Below are 22,306 nucleotides of genomic sequence, written 5' to 3'. Positions count from 1 at the left end.
CCTAGAAACCCGACTCCGACGATCTCGGGTGTCTCGGGGCGATTCTCGGTTTCCTCTTTTGACCCACCAAACGCGGAGGAGCTGCTCTTACGCAGTCATCCAAACTGTGAATGAAGCTGTCCACAGATTGCATTGCAATAATCATTGAAAAATCAAGTCTGGAATCTTCTTTTTCAGACTCAGCGAGTTTCCTCAAAATGTATTGGGAGGTTCACGTTGGAAGCTCTGGCACACGAGGTCTTGGCCTCGTGCTGATAATATTTTACGGCTCCTTTCAACTTGCAATGCATGATTCCTTGGATAGAAATGAGGAGTGTGAATCTCACAAGTTCTCGCACAGTCATCTGGAAAGATAGCAACTCTTGTGACCAGAGCAAGATTTCTCTGCCTAGATGGCGTTGATTGATGATACCTAGACTGTAATATTCAGAACGTAAGACACACTATTTCCTTGTTACCATATGCGATGACCCTTTACAGGTAAAGAAAAGAGAGATGGCGGGTTTGGGACTACTGATGATTACTTGATAAAGCTGATGTAGCTGCTCAAATTTCTGAGGGATTTGCTGTTTATTTCTTGACGACATGACCTGTGAAGCTGATGGTACATGCATTTTCAAGCTTAAGCTGCACAGATTTCGATAATTAACAGATATAAATATGCAGTTATGAATAATGTAAGGAATATCTTTCACGTGGATTTGAAAGTGAGCGGAACAGAAGGAATAATTCAAGATCTAGGTGGCGAACACGATGGAAGGTGAGCGGAACAGAAAGACGAATTGAAGATATACGTGGCGAACACGATGTACGGTGAGCAGAACAGAAAGACGAAAAGTATTCTTAGGTAACTGACTGTTAACCTGATGACCATGATAAAGTGAGCGGAACAGAAAGACGTAATGTATCTTAAGGAAGCTAGCGTGATGACGAGAAGAAAGTGAGCGGCACAGAAAGCCGAAAGTTATTTAGCTGGGAGTTAAGATGATGGCCAGGAGTAAAGAATCAAATAATTCAAGCTGGGTTGTTGGTTTGGAGGACTAGATCTGAGCATTGAGTTTCGGCCAATTCCTTCAACTCGTCGGGAAGGCTATTCGGATTGAGGATCATCCCGCGGCGACGACGAGAGATTATGGATGGGAGTGGGGACGGGGTAGGTGGCGTGAGGGGGGCTGAGGAGGCTTGCAGGGCTGACAAAGGATGCCGGGGACTTCGCGGAGAATCGTCGGTGGGACTGATCGCCATTCTGATGAAGCTTCGGGGCCGGGGGATTTGGATCGTCCATTTCGGCTTGCTTCTTGGCTTGACCGTGCCGGTAGGTGGGCTATTCGGGTGGGCGAATTCCAAGCGAAGAGGACTGTTGACATCCCCGAAAGAACGGGTTAGTAATCTCGAAAACATAGTCGGTGGGCTATGCCCCACGCGGGAGGGGCTAGCGTATTATTTACCTTATCTCGGGCACAGAGGGTTGCACGACTACCTCGCCAGTCTTGATGATGAGGAGAGGGCTTCCGATCCGGGTGGAGTCGGTATCCGCGGAGTAGACCGATGAAGTTGCTTCGGACTCGTGAATAGATGGGAGGGATCGCCGTTTGGGACCATTGCTGCCGCTGGGGGAATTCAGCCTTTCAAGGCCAGCGGAATAGAGATAGTAGGCTTGGTCATCTGGCACATGAACTTCGTTCGTCTGCGGTTCAGGTTTTTCCATTAAGGAGCGCGCATCTTCAAGCAGATCCTCAGGCCGTCCGCAACAGTGGAAGGACTCGTCTGAGTCAGATTCGTCCTCCTGGACCTTACGCATCTTCCCCTTCATCGAAGGCAAATTCTTCGCGATTTTCACGTCTTTCTTAGAGGTTGTCATGGAGCGCGGAGATTGTAAGCTAGAGGCTAAGGGAAACTTGGAAGGTGGGGGTTGAGAGGCTCGAAGGGTTTGTCGGAGATTGTAGTGGTATTCTCTGCTAGGGATGGGGGAGGGATGATTGCGAATGCTACTCTAGGGGGAAGCACCGCTGTTAAATAAGAATGCCTGTGAGCCATACAGGACTCAGTGCTGCTCTCCCCAATATTGAGTACAAATAGTCGCGAGTTGGCGATGCTGAGGTCTCGGAAAGAAAGCGCGTACAAACGCCCACCAAAGGTTCAGCTCGTTCCACTCAGTCCTAGCTGGAGACTTTTCCTGGACGATGTAGTAAACATCTCTCCACCCCGAACAAATGCTCTTGCCTGCGTTAATGCGAGCGGCTCCAGCAGCCGGCGCTATGTATGCGCAAACTCCACCAGGTTTAGAAAAAAAGAGAAACAAATAATTATGGAGCTTTCGAGACGAAAGAGAGTTTGCAACAAAATCTACCGTGTATGTACAGGTAACACGATTAACCGGGTGCGATGCGGTTGCCGCTCATGTAAGATGCGTCGCTTGGTATCGCCGCTAGCCCTGGCAAGAGGTGGCACTGCAGCTTTGGGGGCTTCAATAACTTCGGCGAGTCTCTCCCTTCCTCGGAGTCGTAGCGGTTAACATAAACGACCCTCTGTTTTTTTGAGGAGGGGCGCTGTCCCGCCTCCGGTCGGCGCACTGCGACCAGTGTTTTACGGTTACCACTCCACGGGTAGGAGGGTGGGGATTGGATAAGTTAGGTATGGCCACGTGCAGACAATCATAACTCTTCGTTTGATCAGAATGTAAAAAAGGAAAGACCCTAAGTTACATGTGAAGTGTGATGTTTACGTTTGTCTATGGGCCTCAAGTAGGCTACTGCAACTCTGGCACCTGCAAGTCCGAAAGTCGTCTGACAATCCTGCGGAGCGAAAAACTGTTTGTACTCGCGGCGACTGACCAAGGCCAAAAGCACCGATTGAAGGAACTGGAAGAGCGGACTGATCGAGGGATGCGGATTGATCGAGCGGTGGACATTTAAAACTACAGTGAGTTGATTTGGTCACACTGACCGGAACGTGATTCCTCAAGTTTTGAAAGCAATGCTCCTCTTTCCTTTACCTACTCCTAGCTGGAAAATTGATTTTCGACATCACTGCAGAGGCAACGGTGGGCCGCTACACTACTTTTAGTTTTTAGCGTAGTTTAGTGTAGTATTTTTACGCTAATCTACACAAAAGTTACCTGTAGCGCCAATTTTAGCCAACTAAAAACTAACAAAATAAATTATTTAAAAAAAAACTGGTAGCGTAGCGTTAGTTTAGACCTAAATAAGAGAACTAACGCTAACATCTTTCATCGATAGATGCTGTTTAGTCAGCGTAGCGTAGGTATCAGCTGCACTACTTTTCAGTGTAGCGCAATCATCAGCTACACTACCTTTCAGTGTAGCGCAATCATCAGCTACGCTACCTTTCAGTGTAGCACAATCATCAGCTACACTAAAAAACGGTGTAGTTTTTTTCAGCTACAGTAGTTATTAATGTAGCACCCAAGTTAGCGTCAGTTTAGCTCATGTGTAGCATAGTTTAGCTGAGTTTTAGCACAGTTTAGCGGAAGTGTAGCGCAATTCAGTGGAGTTTTTGCATCAGTTCACTGGGTTCTGTCATGGGGGAGATGTAGTGTCAAGAACTTGACAGAGAAAGTTGAATAACTTTATTTGATAAAGCCAAAGGCGTATAGTTGTTGTATTCAATATTTTTTCTACTTGGTAATCTAAGTCGTGTATATGTGATAGATTTTGAGGGAATGTGTGATATCGTGTATTTTTTGAGATGGGAAAGAAATTAGGAATAGGAAGCACATGTTTATTTATTTTTTTGATTAATTGAGCAAAAACAAAATGAAAAATTCATTTACTTGCTTTCTATAGATCTTTATCAAAATGGTTGGTGAAAGCCGTGACAATGTTTTGCGCCTTTTCAAATTTTCCAGTGATTTTCAATCCCGCTTTGAGCCACATATGACTACTGACACATTGTTCTATCGTTCGTGGTATCAATCTTCCCCGACCACTGGTGCAGACATCGGCAGCCGAAGAAAATGTACGCTTGGCCGCGCAAGATGATGCAGAACAACCTAGGTAGTCCTTTGCTAACGATGATAGGACAGGGAACGTGCTTGAATGATCCTGAAAGTCACATATGGAATTTCATGAGTCGTAAAACTTTGAAATCAAGTAAATTCAAATAGAAACATACCTTCCACCATATCAAAGCACTCACGGGATCCTTGGAATTTGGGGCTGCAAAACAATCCATGTTCTTGAGGTAGAGCTCGAGTTCCTTGCTTTCTGCAGCCGCCGCAGTAGAATTGAATTCGTCAAAGATATTTTTGTTAACAACTTCCTTGGGCTTTTCTTTATCTTCGTCCAAAACCTCAATGTCGTCACTTTCTCTTTTTAACAAAGCTTCCCTCGCCGCAAAGTGTCGCTCCAACAAAGCTTGAGCCTCCCCGCTTTTTTCCGGCCAGCACTTGGATAATAATTTTAACCGAAAACTAGGGTGAAGGAGAGTCGCCATTACCAAAGTTTCACATCCTAGTGCCTCGTCTTTGTAAACCTTTAATTTTTCAATCATCTTGATGTACATTGGATGCAATGCATCATCTCGCCCACATCGCTCATCCTTGTTCTTCAAATCAGAAATGGTTTGAAAATAGTTTGGAAGAACATAAGGACCGGTAGGACCATCACCTTCCATCATCTTTGTAAGACGGTCAAAAGGCTGAAAAAAAATAACATCAACAAAACAAACTAAGTAAATTGGATAAGAGTTGAAAAATTTCTCACTTCTAACTCGTCATTTAATTGAGCAATCAGCAGCCACTCCTTTTTGGCAAATTGTATCTCGTTGAAGTGACCATACTTTTTGCGATTGTCTTTATGGCTTTCTCGGGCAATTTTCTCTTGAAATTTGACATACTTGGCACGGAGCATTTCATCAATAACCTGCAAAATAATATGTGAATAAAGTATTCAAATCTGTCTGAGTTTTATGACATACATCTCTTGCTTCATATGCACGCCTTCTACTTTCATACTTGATATTCCAACGAATCCCATAACCAGCAATCAGAGTTTGCAATCCTTTTCCAGCAGCACGTCGCTCAAATTCCTGCCTCCATGCGCTAGAGCCAGTTATTTTCAGTATCACAAAATCCAACTAGTATCAAAAATAAAATCAGTACAGTTTTTTTTATACATAAAATTGAAAAGTATTCTCACCGCCTTGGTTAATTCGTTCAACTCGTTAGATTTGTTTTGATTAGCGGCTGATTTTGTATTTTTATTTCTTGACATATACTTTGGATCGGTCTGTTCTTCTTCCTCTTGCTCATCTGGCTCATCGTCTTCATCAACCATATCTTCCTCGTATTCGTCAAGCTCCTTTGGATTGTTTTCTCCATCGGATTCGCTGTCGACCACCTTATTCTCATCGTTGGCGTTTTCTTCATCTTCTTCCGCTATTTTCTCCATTATATCGGGAAAGGGAAAAGAACCAAGGAACGCTTTCTTGACTTTTGGTGGAGGTGGAGCTTCAATACCCAACTCCCACAAACCCGCATTGACCACCAACGCCATCTTATGACAAAAGCATTTGATATGCATCGTTGCATAATCCCATTCAAGATCGCTCCCTATGAGGCGCAATTTACTGTGCATCTTTTCGGCCATGGTATTATTGTTTGATCCTGAATCTGTAGTCTGGCAAAGCATGTAAATTAATGCAAAGAAGATAAATTAGTTTTTTTTTGCATTTATACGTCAGCAGAAAACTGTTGAAAAGAACTTATTTTATTCTGAAGATTGTGCTTTTTCAAGATGTTGACAATTGGTTCGGCCAACAAGCTTCCCTTATGATGCCAGGCAACTAATTTCATACTCAAATGGAGTACTACATAATTCCACTGATTGTCGATAAATGAAACAGAAGCACCAATAAAACCATGGCGGTTGCCTTTGGTTGTCCATACATCATGTACCAGATTGAACTTGCTATTGGAAGCCTAGTAATTTATCACAAAAAGATTCAATACACAATCCCAACTTGAAAAGGGAAAACTTTGAATAAAATACGCACTTTCAAGCGGTTCAACATAGAATCTTGTAATTCCAAGTATAACTCTCTTGCCGAAGTAGCTGCCCACTTGCGCTTGAACAAGATCGCCGATGCTTCACAGTAGTTGAATGCGGCACGGAGATATGTGTCTTCGACACGATTCCAAGGGAGTGCTTGACGAACAAGCCACATTGTAATGATCTGGTTGAGCGTAACATTATTGAATTTTTCTACTCGAGCAAAATGGTTGGTAATCTTTCCAGTTTTCCTTTTGTTTTTGTGCTGTATCCGTAACTCATCCACTGTTGGTGGAAGCTTATCTCCATCAGCAATTGCTTTATGGCGATTTCGACATCCAACTGGGCACCTTCCTTCTTGAGAAGATCTGTCACAGTGGGTTTTTAGATTCGACAAGGTACCCCGGGAGACTCGGATAGGCTTCTTACACCACAAGCAGTCATACGTTTGTGGTCCTTCATCGGCGCTCTGGAAATGATGATAATTAGATATAATTTTGAACCTTTTATGTTAAATAAGGACTTACATCGTTTGGGAGACGGTAAGGAGCACCAAAAAACAGCAGTGGTTTGTCATAGGTGCTGTCCCTTCCTTTCTTCCGAGCTTTAGAATTTTCGCCATTGGAGTCTTGAGCAAGATCAATCACCGGCTGCTTATTCTTAGACGTTTCGGCTGTACTTTTCACGGAGGACTGGGATGCTTCCGGATTTTTATTTGTAGTTGTCTTGGCCTTTTTATTTCGAGAAACAGGTGCACTTGGGGAGCCACCTTTGGAATCAGATTGAGGATCCTTTCGCTTTTTCGACTGAATATTTGGACCAATTTGGTTGATTGAACAACGTGAATCTGAGGATTGCCGGACCATTCCAGACCGCTGGACAGGAGTTGTAACTCTTGAGGAACGACGTGTTAACTGCTGGCTTGTATCACTTTGATATCCTCCTTGGTTTGACGTTGGGATTGGAGTTGTTTGCTTAGACATTTTTTCAAGAGAATATGGATTTGATTGTTTTGTTAATGATCAAATGTTTCTTTCAGTGTTATAAAGTATTTTTAGAGTACGAGGGATGGTATTGGGTAACAAAGTTTTTTATCTGTTGGATGGTTTTTTGGATGTTTGTGCGGGTTCCCATATGAGTGGTAAGTACCAAGTAAGCCAGAATATGCATGCTGCATGCATATGAAATCCATTCTACATCGAATTTCAATTGGATCTGGTTACCTTTATGATGTTCAAAATTGCATATGTCACGGTTTACATAAAATCATAAGACCAATTTTGGCTGGGAGATGTCAGCCTGCATAAAACTTAAAGTGAAATCTCCCAGCCAAAATTGCTGTTTATGGTTTTATGTAAAAAATTCTTTCCATTAAATTTTTACCAATATAGTTCTTCTCTAGATATTTGCAGAAAAATTGGGCTTTGCCCACAGGTTTGACAGGAGTTCATCCACAAAACCAGATTTCCATGAGTTCAACCACTTTATTCATTTATCTGATGAACCATTTTTATTTATCTTGTTTTGGCACAATAATCAGGATTCAGGAAGTTGTGTAAATTTCAAAAGAAATAATAATATGAAATGAGTCAACAGATTCTGAAATTATGGTTTTATTTACCACACCAAAAAATTAGCCATTTTCTTGCTATAATTTTCAGCCTAAAGAGCATTAATACAATAGTTTATTGAAGAAACATATGGACTTTGTTTCTGGTTTATATGTCTTCTGTTTCTTGCTGATTTGTGACACCAGTATTGGTGTTACCCATCATTGTCAAAATTAATTATCAATCTGATCCAATTCAGTACCACCAAGAGTTTGGTTCCACAATTGATTTCCTCCCAAATAAAGCATACATACAAATCAAAAGATCTTAAAATGAGTTGAATGATATGCAAACAGAAACAAATTTCCCCAACAATATTCCAGCCTTTTCAAATTGAACCCTTTCAGTTTTCACTGAACTGGGTCAAAGCAAGTTTTAAGTTGATCCTCTTCAGCCCAAATTTGCAAAATGGATTTATTTTGTGTGTCTTGTGTTAACTTGAAGTTGAACCAATGAGTAATTATAGTAAGTGAAATTTTTCATGGAGATATAATGTGAAATTTTTCATGGAAACATGCTGATGAAGGAAAAAAGAATGAAGTATAACAAAGTAGTAGCTAACAAAGCAGCTTTTCCTAAACTACGGAACATGTAATAAAAATGATCACCAAAGTAATGACGGAAATCTTTGTAATGGCCTTTGATGTTCTTTTTACAAGCGTTTAGAAGTTGAAAGTTAATTTGGAGTGACATTCCAAGGCGGGTGAAGACAGAACTAGGGGAAGGCTTTAAGGTACAATGTTTATATCGGTTGGCCTTCCATATCATTTTAACTATACCATGCTGATAATCAAAATTGAGACCAATTTTGTAATTGGGAAAGACAAAAGGGCCAGAAGTAACATCATACTGAGAATTGGGAGGAGCTAAAGCACCAGTAGCAGAGAAAGTAGGAAGAAATAAGGCAAAGGCGTATTCAGAGACATCTTTTTTATCGGTATGGGGAGCATTGAAAAAACCATTTGTAGTGAAAGTAATATGGGGGGAACAATCAGAATCCTTGGGTTTTTCACCGAAAGAAAGGGAGTCAAAAGAAGGAAGGTTGTATTTTTTCATGATATCTTGATTTGATGCAAAAGGAACCGAACCAAGCTGTTTAAAATAGTCTCCAATAATCTTTCCAGCACGGGAGGACTGTTCAAAATGAGCATTATAAGCTTTTGCTTTGGCAGGAGTAAATTTTTTGATATATCTGCCGATGATTTGCATGAAGTCATATGATTTCCTCCAGCCAATGGCCCACATGAGGCCACCCCAGAATCGTTTAGAAGAAGAAACCTTGTTTATAAACTTTTTTGAGTTGTGTAGAAAAGTGGAAAGGAAGTTTAAGTTGTCGATTTCTTCAGGGGTTAACTCATTCCAAGGCGTGAATTCAATTATAGCAATAAGTGAAGTTTTATCTAAGGGGTCCCGTATCACCGATCAGCCAGATCTTAAGAGAAAGAAGGAATCCCTGACGGTTTTGGCGGCTGCTGCGATCTCTTTGTTGGTAGGTGGACGAGTTGGATCATTTTTTTTGTCCAGTGGGATCAAAGGATAAAGATTGAGAAGCCGGAACTTGACACGCTGCCATCGAAATGCATTGTGGAGTCGTTCGGGTGTATCAATGCCTATAGCTTTTTGTTGGAAAGCCGCATGCTCCTCAGCTTTTTTCTTTGCTTTGTTCCGATTCTTTGACAGTCGCTTTGAAGCATTATGGTTCCTGTGTGATATGCCGGTCACCAGTAGGATTTTCAACCACCGACATCCAACATACCACCAAGTAGAATAATGGTATCAAAAACAATTGGCAGAGAATGGATCAAAGTAGAAGAAGAAAACGGGAGGAGGTAAGTCAGCAACTTGTTGATGTAAGTAAGGAAAAGTACATCATACCGCTTGTTGTGGGCCCTCGTCATCCTGGTCTTGGTGCCTTTTTTGCTTCTAAGATTCAGTAGATGAGGTGAATTGCAAGAAGGGAATAGCTAGCCATTAGCAGTGTATCATAAGAAAAGAATTTGAGTTTAGCAGTTTGCAAGTTTTTCAATGAACTTAACCTTAGCTGGTCGAGCGAACGGACGTGAGCAGGCAGACTTGAGAGATTGGAGGTGAGCTAGCAGATTTGAGCAAGCGGAGGTGAGCGAGGAGATGTGAGCAAGCAGAGGTAAACGAGGAGATGTGAGCGAGCGGAGTTGAACAATTGGGTTTTCTGTTAGCGGGTCTGCTGCATCGCTAACAGTGGTAATAGCATGATAACTTACTTGATACTTGGGCCAGGTTTTTAACCTTGATTTGGCCTAGCTTAGATGATGCGATAGGAGAGCGTCGCCGATATTGTCTGGTCATTTGAAGTCAGTGATCAGTCCACTTGGAATTTGAGTTGTCTATCTGCTTACCGTTGTTTGAAGTCTTTCGATTTGATGCTGCTGCTGCTTCTCGGGTCTTGCTCTTGAATCTCTTGCCTGCAAGATTGGTTTCAAGCGAGTTGTTAGCTCTACTTGACAGCTTACAAAGGTGAGCGAGAGGGGTGAGAGAACAAGGTGAGCAAAGGGGTGAGAGAACGAGGTGAGCGAAGGGGTGAGAGAACAAGGTGAGCAAACCTGGCTTTGCGCACTTATTTTTTCACTCCATTCGTGTGTCAGCCTCAGGGGCCTCCCCTGGTTTGTTCTTGTTACACGGGAGGTCGGTGGAGTCCATCGAACTGTCCAGCCCCTCCCTGTACACGCCAAGCCACAAGCACGTAGTGCGGCCATGTACATGTAGCGACGGCGGAGATAGCGGCGTACAGGGCTTTACAGGGACCTGGGGAGGTTGCCTGCATCCCCTCAGAACTCTCGGGGTCTGAGACTCCTCGAGCCCGCTCTTTCCTCTCCGAGCCTCCCATTCCCGAGTCCCTTCTAGTCTACCCCTCTTGGATCAAAGCCTTTTCGCGACTGCCCACCCGCCCTACACAAGTCTAAACGAGGACTAGGCACTCACGCTCACGCGTGGGGTCTAGCGCCTTTGCCCTCACCCTCCGGGGACTTTCTGCTCCGGGAGGATCCGGTCCACTGCCTTCTCCTCCCTCAGGAACTTCTCCCTGTCGATTCCCCACTCCCAGGGGACTTTAAAAAAGAGAAGAACCACAAGAGCGCAGCACAAAGGATTGGGGACCAATCCTCCCCCGAACCACACACAAGAGTCTGGTGAAGTTACTCCCTGACTTCCAGGACTCTCCATAGTGAGCAGATGACTAAGAGAGAGCATTGCGGTGCCCTCCGCAGCGTCAACCAAGGTGTGGTGGTGCATTGAGCCACGCGCAACCCGCAAGGGACCGCATGCTGGAAACCCCCTGCCAGACCTCCCCGCAGCGGCTAAGTGGGAATGGAATATTATGTATCTACACATGTACAAACGTACATACCCAATTTGAGCCACAGAACACAACTACTGATATGAATCATGTAGACGATTGGTTCGTAATTGAGTGACTGGAGTGATAAGCAAGTTGACATAGCATAGCAGTCAGGACGGGTGATTCTGACATGATAACCTTTTGAAGACACGCGGGTTCGATTCCGATTCTTAATCACCCGCATGTGCCCGCTGCGGAGATCACAGCACCTGATACATTGTGCGCTGAATCCGAGGTAGCGGGTCTTAGATTGGTAAGTTAGAGCAACTACAATAGTCAGTATAGCGTAGTTCAGTCTGCAGTGTAGCGGGGTAAAGTATGCAAGTGTAGCAGAGTAAAGTATGCAAGTGTAGCGTAGTGTAGCAGGAAAAAAACTGAGCTGAAATGGAAAGAAAATTTGGATAGCGAAAAAATTCTACGCTAAGGAACAGTTTAACGCCTTGTAGTTGACGCTAAAACTACCATGAATCTCAAGGCAGAAAAAACCACTGAACTCTCCAGTAATTTAGATTATTTCAGCTTCAACTGAAACTCCCAAATATCTCTGGAAATTACCTGATACTACACTATCAGATAGCGGCCGCTACCGCTAGTTTAGCGTAGCGGCCCACCGTTGGCAGAGGGGTCGCGCTTGCGCCGGCCCAGGCTGTGCAGGGCCCTCCGGAATGGGGGACTAGTGTTATCCCCTAACTTAACACAAGTCCCCCACTTCGGACTCCGGAGGGCCCTGGTACAACAGCCTGGGCTGGCGCGAAGCGCGACCTCCGAACCCTTCGGGACGTGGGGGTCCCTCCGTTCGAGAGGCTTACTTAGGCTAATGGTAGCCTCCCTAACTTAACACGAGTCTCTCGAGGACACACTCCGATGTCCGGCAAGCCATCGGCCAATAGCCGCGCGGGCCTTTGTTTGTAAGTCAGGGGGGACCCGGTATCTCCCAGTGTGGCAGACTTTAACCACGTCCCTCGCGGCTACTGGGCCAAAGGCTAACTTAACTTCAGACCCTCTGTAATTGGATAGGCTTACCGCAAGCTTGCAAGCATGAGAGTGTTTCTATCATTTCTATGCATGATTGCTCGTGTTTGTCTAAATCTAAACACCTGATTTTAGCTGACCAAATACATATGAATCAAAATAAGATCTATGCATCTATTTATGCATCTATGGGTGTAGCCTAATAGAAATGCGAGCCAAATTATAAGCGGTAGACCCTAACACCCAAAACCCCAGAGAAAAAAAGAGTCCACAGTGGATACATAACAACAAATTAATAATGAATGAGAGACGAGACGTGATTATCTAATGAGACTGGAGCTTATTAAAGACAAGATGAAAGTTTAATGTCCGAGTTTTTCTAAACAACAACAGCTAACAAAACACACTTGGTTAGACAAACGATCATCAAAGTTTAGAGAAAGATGTGCATGTGCCCCCCAAAAAAGCGGACAAACAGAGCAAGGACGTGTGTGTATGTGTATCAGAAGGACGAAATGGGGGGAGGAAGCGGGAGGGAATGTAGCAGGGAAGGAGAGCAGAACCGGAAGACCCAGAAAAGAGAGACACAGCTGTAGCTTCCGAGACAAATACAGCGAGACAGACACAGCACAGACAGCAGAGACGATAAACAACACTTTAACACAACCCGACCCGCCCCAAACATGCACAAACTGGCCGCTCCTTTGCCCCTTGAGCAGGCGCAAAACGGGCCACAAGAGCGCCGGATGCGGGAGAGAAGGGCGCAACAGAACAGCCAGGTAAGACGGACAGGGAACGAGACGGGGGAGGGCGGCGGCAAAGAATCAGCACGCCTCGACCAAGCCCTGGCCAAAACAGAAGGGGATGAGTGTGCGAGTAGGAGGCCGAAGGCGGGCAGGCGGACGTACGGGGGCCGGGAAGAAGGGGCCGGGGACACGACGGGCTACTGGACCGACGGGCGCGGGATTTTGGTTTCGGATTTCGGGCGGGAAGAGGTGGAGACGGACTGGAGTAAGTTGCTGATGCTCACGCTGCCTATGCCAACCGAAGACGGGGCGGGCGAAACAGCCCACAGTCAGCTTCTCCTCCATCCAGACGTGCATCGCGTGGGGGGGGGGGGGGGGGGGGGGGGGGGGTCAGGGGGGGAGCAGGAATGACTGACAACTGTTGCTCGAGATGGCAGATCCGCTCTTCCAGGCCGTCGCCATCCTCGGGCTTGTGGTAGGGCGGATGGGGGCCTTGGAGGGTTGTCGTCGGCGAGCCGGCGGCGGGGCCCGGGCTGTCGCAGAGGGTGGAAGCGTCGAGGAGCGGGCGAGCGGAGGCCAGACTCGTCCTGCCAAAACGAAGGTACTTAGTGGTGAGTGTTTGTGTGTGTGTGTGGAGGGGAGGGGAGGGAGAGACGGACTCGTTGAGCTTTGCTTGGAGGAGGATGTCGACGCGGCTCTGGACGATCGAGTCGAGGTTCTTCCGCATGGCTTCCTCGACGCGTTTGTCGAGGTCGGCGTCGAGCAGGAGGGCGCGCTCAGGCGTCGACGCGGCGGCGGGGGGCGAGTGGGCGGGGAGGCCGGGCGGCTGGGCGGGTCTGAAGCTAAGTTTGCGCGGGGTGGAGGCGGGCTTGGCGGGCGAGGCGAAGCAGCCGGACAGCTTGCGCGTCCGCACGCTCAGACTGTTCACCGCCCCAACCCCCGCATTCCCGCTCGGCGTCTTCGAGGAAGGCTTCGAGGGCGTGTGCGGGAACGGCAGCTTCGAAAACGCATCCACCGACGGCCGCCGCGCCCATGTCAGCTTGATCGGGCTCCGGATCGGCTCCGTCGTGCCCGGCTGCGTGGACGATAGACTCGGGACGGATTTCGAGTGGTGTTGGTAGAGCGAGATCGAGGGCAGCAGGAACTTCCGGTCTACTGGATGATCGCCCATCACTCCGCTTGTAAGCTTTCTCTGCTGCTTGGTCGGGCATGTCTCTTGAAAAGAAAACCTGGATTTGTGCTTACGGGCTTCAAGCGCCTGGTGGGCCACTTTATTCTCCACGTTTCGCGAGTGGCTGCCAAAGGTCAAGGTGCTGTAATATGCAAAACAAGCCATGGTCAATAAGGAAAAGCAGGAGCACGGGGAGCGGGGGCAAAAGACTGACTTGATCGTGTCTCGGTACTGTGAGGCCACCGGGGCGATGTTGCAGATCACTAGGCCGGCAGACGTGCCTCCCAGACTATCGCTCAGGATCCTCGTTAGCTTGGAATCCCGATACGGAATCCGATGCTGCAACCAAAGCGAGGTCAATCAACAGCATGTTCGCGCTTGGAGATTTTGAACAGAGGAGCTCACGTCGCCCGTGTTCAGGGACCGGACGACCTTGCGCAGGGCCAGTAAGCTCTGGTTGATCTCCACGGATTCCTTCATGCGCTCTTTGTTGTTTTCGTTGCCCGTTTTCTTGTTGTTTTCGCTGCCGGCCAAGTCGATGAGGACGCATTTACCGAGATGGGTTGGGGGGGCGCCGTCGGGGGGGAGATGGTCGACATGGATGGAGAGGATGGCGTGGGAGCGGGAGGAGGTGTGGTTGAGTTTGGTGCTGGAGACGGAGCGGAAGCGCATGACCTGGGCGTAGAGTTTCTCGAACTGGGGGATGCTCTTGATGGTGACGTGGCGGAGATGGGGGATGAAGATCTGGCCGTTGGCGGCTTCGCGGATCGGCAGGTCTCCCCGGCCGACATCCCGGGTCGTCGCCGTGCCGCCCTGGACCAGCAGGTCCCAGACCTTGTCCTTCCAGATCTCGAAGCACGAGATCGAGACCTGGTAGCTCCCCGTCCCGCTCCCCGCACTCGTCTTCAGCGCTTCCACCCGCTCGAAGATCGTCCGCACCGCGCGTGGCGTGATCCCCGGGTCGCTCGCCGAGCCCTGCAGTGTGTGTGTCTTCCCCGATCCCGTGCATCCGAAACTTGAGGGGATGCGCACCATGTTCAGGAATCATATCAGCAATCCTTGTCGGCAGAGGAACAAGGAAGTTTCTAATTGACCAACGTGAAGATTGTCGCAGTCTGTATGTTTACAAAAAGGATCGTCAGTCTCTTGATGTGGGCAACAGCGGATGGGTGACTGACTATGCCCTCGAAGATTTTGTTGACCATGTCCTGTACTTGGCCGGCGTAAATGTCATGTTGGCCGCTCTTTTCGTCGTAACAAGCGGAGAAATCGAAGCGGTTGACGAGATGTTTCAGAGGGTCTGCAGGGGCGGCGGTCAGCAGAGGGTTTACAGGGTGGTGGGTGGTATGAGGACTGACCGGTGATCCTGATCTGGGTGTTGTTGAGGACCTGGACGACGGACTGGTCGGCGGTGGATTCGTCGGGCAGACGGGGTCTGAGGCGGCAGACGACCTTGACGGCGTGGAGGGTATTGTGGGAGGAGGAGGAGGAGGAGGCGTCTGAGGAGGCTTCGGCGGCGAGGGCGTAGGCGGGCATCGGTGGCTTGAGTGTCTTCGGCGGGGGCTCGGAGGGCTGGCCGGCGGAGTGTTCCCTGGAGCGGTGGAGGATGTTCTGGAGGGCCTGCATGGCGGCGGCGGCTCGGCTGTCGGCGGGAAAGGCAGGAATCGGAGGAGGATGGGAAAGTGAAGAAAGCAAAAAATAAAATAAAATAAAAATAGCGTGGCACTGACAGCCGTCTGATTCTGTGCAGTCAATGCACCAACCCACTGACACCAAAGTTCAAACCAGAGCCCATCGGCATCCCGCAACTCCCACATCATCCTCCTCCTTGGATCCCGCTGCCCGGCCGGGCTGTGCCAAGTAGTGTCTCGTCCGCAGCCGCCCCGGGGCGCTAGGGGTGCAGGCAGGCTGCACAGCGGGCTTCGGAGCACATCAACTCACCCCCTGGCAATACAGTGCCCCCCACGACTTCTCAACTACCCCTACAGGGGGGTTCCGAGATTTTTTTTCCAAAAGTTCTTTTAAAAGTGGGCTGATGCTGGGCTCTTTTTGGCCCATTTTTTGATGCAAATGTCACATTTCACCAACCAGACCTGGTAACATGCATGATAATAGTCCAAAGTCATTGAAATTTCACTGGACTCGCTGCCAAGAGAGCAATGAAGAAATATTCTTCACATTGCCACATTCCAAAGAGTGTACTGATGGATATGGCAATCATCAATAACTAAGGAGGTACATCTACATCTACATATAACTAAAGGAATAGCCTCTGGGGGCCAAACAAACCTGTACAGTTATCTGTCATGCGAGTAACGCCGGCGTCGATATCCTGTACAAATTTATGTCATGCGAGTAACGCCGGCGTTGGTATGCATGTAACGCCGGCGTCAAAGCTCTTTTTGTATTAAGGAGTCCGTTCAAGCAGGTTCAAGCAGCTTTGGGTGAGACATCACCATTGCAGTTCAAATCAGACTGCTTGAACGGACTCCCTCAAGGCTCAGCAGCCAGCTTTGTGTCTCTGAAATATGTGTGCCAGTCTTCTGGAACGGGATGGCAACGCGGCACGCCCACAACTTTGTACGGCGTGCCTGTAAGTTTAACAGAATCCGTTCAACCCATCCGTACTGCATGTCTGTAACACCAGGGAAGAAAGTGTTGCACTCTCTAGAGAGTGCCAGGCCGTAATTTTGTATGTAAGTTAGTCTGATGTGAGTTCAATGTTAAATTTAATTATTTGTTCACTTTCTTCCCAATACCAGTGTAACTGTAGGTCAAGTGTTTGTGAAATGATCTATAACTCAATGCCAACCCACAAGCATCTCTCTGTCGAAGTTTTGTGTTTGTTTCATCATTATTACAATTGCAGAAGTGATCTTCATTGCACACAAACTTTGCCAAGAATGTATGAATCTTTATCCTCAAACATATCCTTAGCCAACTGCCAGGTATTTTTTTGAATTGCAGATTTTTTCATTCAAAACACACATAAAATCACATTATGGAACATACTTGTGAGATATAGCAAATTCAGAGGATCTGCACACTGGTGGATGAATCCTTGTGGCATATTTCTGACATGTCAATTCCCATATCAAATTGGGAGGAAAGTGGTTTGACATAATATTTCTGTTCTTCAAGTATCAAACCCTTACCGCACCAAAGCTAAGAAGACCTGTTTCATATGCAATTGTACTCCAAGCAATATTAAATGTGAAAATAGCGGATTCAGTTTTCCCTACCATTTTTACCAAGGGATGAAACATAATTTTGTAATTTTTCAGTGCCGATAGCTGATAGCTGTTCATTTTGGAATATGCATCTTGCCTAGTACATGACTAAAAATAGTACAATTTTGTAAATTTAACTACAACTGACCAAAAAATGTTGTCTAGAATCCTAAATAAAGCTTCTGAAGGGAAAAGGGGTAGATTGGTGGATATTAACAGGTGCATTAATATTCCCTTGCTTCTGGAACAAGCTGGAAAAATAATTCAACAGCTGGTCTTAGAACTCAAAAGTGAACAGTGGAGGACTTCCTGTCACATCTGGAACCTTCACAGCTTTTGAGTTAGACCCAAAAATTCTGAATTTTTGCAGGAGCGTCTAGATTTTTGGGCTCTAGATCACTTCTGGGAGACCCGCAGATCTTGACAGGAAGTCATCCAATAAATGCTTAAATCCCCATGCATATCCCAGTGTGGTTAGAACCATTTGTCTTGTAGATTGATCATCTTGTATCTTTTCTTCACCAACCATTTTCCATTAATTTTCTTTGGTGTAGCATTATTTCATCACAGGTATCCATGTCTATGATGCAACAACATGGTGTTGATTTCTCTCATAACATGGTGCTGATGTAGCACCTGCTGTCAGTTGAGACTTCTGCACTGCGGTCAGGCTGTATCCAGACCACTCAAAATGATTGGTCATGGGCCAGCAGGAGTGCCACAAAATTTGCGAGGAAAAGTGTTGAAACAATTTGTGTATGTGGGTTTGAAGGTTGGCACAATTGAACTATGGACGCGTGGGGAAACACAGATTGGCTTAGCATCCCCCTGTTTCCCAGGTGAGGGTTTTTTTTCTGTTTTAATGTCCACGCTCATGTTTGGGCGAATGTTGGGGTGGAAATTTCCAAAAATATCACACATTTACCCAGACTCAATGTGAACAGTGGGTGCTGTTCATCGCGCTGGAAAATTTGCCTCTCAATGGCCACCACATGCTGGCCATCCATTTGAGCTTTTCTGAGCTTGACGGGCAGTGTGTACTGCCTCAAAAGATCAGAAATGCTGGCGCGATGATCAGTACTTGCTGGTCATCACAATAGAGCTCCCCTGACTCGGGGACCCCTTTCATTTGTCCACCGCATCGTTCGGCCGTACGTTACGGTGGACAAGTGCAGTGTACATTAATCTGCTGCGTCCCCGAAGCCAAATAAGTGCTGGTCATCGCAATAGGGCTCCCCCGACTCGGGGACCCCTGTAATTTGTCCACCGCAAGGCTCGGCCGTACGTTATGGTGGACAATTGCAGTGGACATCAATCTGCAGCCTCGCCAAACCCAAATCCAATGACCAGTACCTGATGGTCATCACATAGAGGCCCTAGCCCGATGAACAGCACATACTGGTCATTGAGCAGGCCTTCCCAAGCTCGCGAGGCAGTATATAATGGCCACCTAGCTCTCCAAAGCCCAGCTGGATGGCCAGCATCAGCATGTACTGAGCATTGATCCGGGACTTCCCCAGCGCAATATATAATTCTTCCTGGTTCTTCAATATGAGAAAGTCCCTGCTTGATGAAAATCATGTACTGGTCATTTAGCTGGGTGTTTCAAAGCCCATTAATGTGTAATCAAGTGGAGGACATCTCCACTCAATGGCCAGTATACACCAGTTTTTGATATGAGAATCCATTAACTCAATGGCCATACACAACAGTCATTGGGTGAAGGATGTCTCTGCTCAAATGCTGGGATACATGTTCATCAACTGGAGGATGGATGCACTTCATGGCCATTACACAGCATCATGGAGTTGGGAATCACTCCACCTGATGGCCATCTAAACCAGTCATTACACGGAGGTTTTCTCCACTTGATGGCCATGCAACACAGTAATCAATTGGAGGTTGTCTCAAATTCCTGGCCGGTACACACCAGTCAGTGGAGAATATGTGTGTGTAATGGTGGTGGAGTGGAGAAAGCCATTATACAAGTCTAACTCACCAAATCCAACAAGATTTGATACAGATAAGATCAGTATTAGTTGAGTATAAACACATGGCCAACCCACAACTCATTTGCACATGGGGAAATGGCTCATATCTGGCAGACTTCAAGACAAAAATTACGGTCTGGCACTCACTTTCTTCCCTGGTGTAAGAGACTCCGTTCAGCACCGGATGCTTGAACGGACTTGCTTCCAGATGTGTCACCGGTAAAAGTGAACACATTGATAACCACTTCTGTTACAAATCTGCTTCATCAGACTCAGCTGCACCCCAACAACTGAGTCTGTTGAAGCAATCTGCTTTATCAGGCTTGGCTACATACACTCCAACAACTGACGATCAGACACCACCCACTTTGATGAGTATACTGTCCCACTCATCAATTCACACCTCAATTAAATTCCCTATTCTGATTCTCAAATCTTTTCATTTTTCATTGCAAAAATGCAAAAATCCATTGAACATTTGAGAAGAGCTTATGCAGCATAATGGCAAAGTACATTCAGAGAAAGGAAATGATCTGTTGCAGCATTTTCTTCCCTTTCATTTTCTTTTCAAAATGCACAAAACAAGGCTGCCATACAAAGGGGTCTTATCAATCCTCATTATCTACATATAACTAAAGGAATAGGGTCTGGGGGCCAAACAAACCCATACAAAATCTGTCTATGCAAGTAACGCCGGCGTTGATATCCTGTACAAAATCTGTCTATGCAAGTAACGCGGGTGTCAGTATGCATGTAACGCCGGTGTCAATTTTCTTTTTGCTTGAACAGACAGGGTGAGACATCTATAACCCAGTCCATTCAAGCAGATTGTTGGGTGTATACCAGCCATTGGGCGAAGGAAGTTGGAGCCGCTTCACACCTCCTCAGCAAGGCATACTTGCGCTCTCTGGAGGACTGCGGCCATCAAGACTGAGTGGACAACTCCAAGTCTGCTGGAAGGACCCCATAAATTTATACTCCATCCCTGGACTCCGTTCAACGGACTTGCTTTGACTCTGTTCAGTGTTCCCTTGGGGATGTGCAGATTGCTTGGACAGATATCCACACCTGGGTAATTGTCTTCAATGTCATTGATAACCACTTCCACAAAAATTCTGCTTCATCAGACTTGGCTTCACACCAACAACTAAGTCTGTTGAAGCAATCAGCTTCATCAGACTTGGTTACACATCTATAACCTTGAAAATGGCTGATTGTACCCATCTGAACCTTCAATTTAACACACTATATAAACAAAAAAATCAACACAATGTGCTGTTAGTTCCCCCCAACCAATCCACTCATCAGACACCACCCACTACTATTCTCCTCATCACACCTCAATTAACTTCCCTGTTCTGATTATAATCCTTTGCTTTTTTCATCGCAAAAATGCAACAATAAAATGAACAATTGAGAAGAGATTATGCTGCGGAACAGCAAGCTAGATTCAGAGAAACACAACATCATTTTGCAGCATCTTCTTACCCTTCATTTTCTTTTCACAATACCAAAAAAGAGGTGGTTTAACAATATTTCCCATATTTATAATGATCTCAATAATCTTCATGTACACAAAACTACCAGGACAGGATCAATTTTTGACAACAACTTTGGTAATCAACAGACCCGCCACTTTGATAATCAACAGACCAGCCACTTTGGTAATCATCAGACCAGCCACTTTAGAGAATACATACCATCACAACACACTTCAAGAAGGGTTTATAACCCTGATTTTCATTTTCCCATTCCATCACAACAATTTTCAAGAGGGTTTTCTAATCCAGATTTTCATTTTCCCAAACATTATGCAAGAAAACCAAATCAAATGGAATTTCAACAACACCCACAACAACAATCCCAAAATCAACACCTCTGAAATTCTAATGAATGAAAATTCTTACCAGTTTTACAGGATAATTTACAATGAACCAAAAATCTCAAGAGGAAATAACCACTTTATCATTGACAACTGCTGGGTCATGCCCTCCAATTCATACTTATCTGCCAAATTTCACTGTCACATCAATGTAGAAATTTGTGCAGTCAAATACCTGTACAAATATTCTGATAAATCAGCCTTGGATGTTGAAGAAGATATTGATGGGGTGACTAGATTCAGAAATTCTTGATGGGTAGCAGCTCCAGAAGCATGCTGGAGGATTTTCTCTTGCAAACCATCTGCAACTTATCTCTCTATAATTTGTTTTGACGTCCAGTACTATACATGGCACCCCACAAGCAAAGAATGGAAGCCAAGGCAGAGGGGTTTTTGAATTGGTAGAATTTCTGCAGTTTATCCTTCTGATTCAGAAAGATGGCATTTACGGCTAATACTCAATCATGTCACTGGTGCAACCTCTCTTGAGGATCTTTGTAAATTTTGAAGATAAATTTATAACAGTTTTTGTTCAGCTTCTTTGGCCCAGGGTCTGTTGGAAAATGATCATTATTTGAAAGCCACAATGGCTGAAGCAAATGAAACAATGATGCCAACTTATTTGCAAAATTTATTTGGCATACTTATAGCAACATTTCAACCTTCATACCCTCTGTGTTTATGGAATTCTTCCTTACATGACTGAAGACTGGAGATCCATCAGGAATTTCAAGATGATGCACTCATGACAAATCAGATGATTGAATTGATCAATCCAATCCTTTTACAAAATGGTCTTCAACATGTGGATATCTCAAATTGACAATGCAAATCATTTGAATAATCAGCAGAGATCAGCCTTTGATCAGATCATCAATGCATGTTATTCAGAACAACCTGCTTGCTTCTTTAATGATGGTCCAGGGGTATCTGGAAAGACCTTCTGATACAACTGCTTACTGGAAAATTTCAGATCAACCCAAATAGTTGCTATCACAGGTGCAGGAAGTGGTGAGCTCTCATTTTCCCAACCATACCATCTTAATTTGTATTCTCTCTGAACCCACAGGAATTGCAGCTATGAAAATGCAATACGGCAGGACTGCTCAGTTGAATTTTGGAATTCCTCAAAAGCTTCTGCAAAATTCAGTTTATTCAATCACAAAACATTCTCAAAAGGCTGATGTGTTGAGGCAATCAAAGCTTATCATTTGGGATGAAGCCCCAATGACACATAGAAATGCCCTTGAATTGGTAAACACTGAGACAGATTACTCCAATACTTGATGGATTCAGATCAACCCTTTGGTGGCAGGGTAA

At 45.7% G+C, this 22,306-nt stretch overlaps 2 protein-coding genes across 2 annotated transcripts; both read right to left on the bottom strand.

The window, feature by feature from the left end:
- Nucleotides 1-1,014: 1,014 nt before the first annotated feature.
- On the bottom strand, nt 1,015-1,861 carry PtA15_2A395 (uncharacterized protein; the record flags this gene model as incomplete). The annotated part of the gene is made up of 2 exons (XM_053166412.1): nt 1,015-1,357; nt 1,449-1,861. 2 exons carry the CDS (start codon nt 1,859-1,861, stop codon nt 1,015-1,017), a joined length of 756 nt encoding a protein of 251 aa, XP_053017637.1.
- Nucleotides 1,862-12,790: 10,929 nt separating this feature from the next.
- On the bottom strand, nt 12,791-15,509 carry PtA15_2A394 (uncharacterized protein; the record flags this gene model as incomplete). Its single annotated transcript, XM_053166411.1, has 10 exons — nt 12,791-12,811; nt 12,875-13,001; nt 13,129-13,299; nt 13,372-13,867; nt 13,958-14,025; nt 14,098-14,222; nt 14,289-14,898; nt 14,982-14,998; nt 15,062-15,183; nt 15,242-15,509. The coding sequence occupies 10 exons, from the start codon at nt 15,507-15,509 to the stop codon at nt 12,791-12,793; spliced, it is 2,025 nt and encodes a 674-aa protein (XP_053017636.1).
- Between the last annotated feature and the right edge of the window lie 6,797 nt (nt 15,510-22,306).

The sequence above is a fragment of the Puccinia triticina genome, chromosome 2A (genome assembly GCF_026914185.1).
Source record: "Puccinia triticina chromosome 2A, complete sequence".
Taxonomy (NCBI): domain Eukaryota; kingdom Fungi; phylum Basidiomycota; class Pucciniomycetes; order Pucciniales; family Pucciniaceae; genus Puccinia; species Puccinia triticina.
Note: the sequence above shows the minus strand (reverse complement) of the source record. Positions and strands in the feature narration are given on the sequence as shown.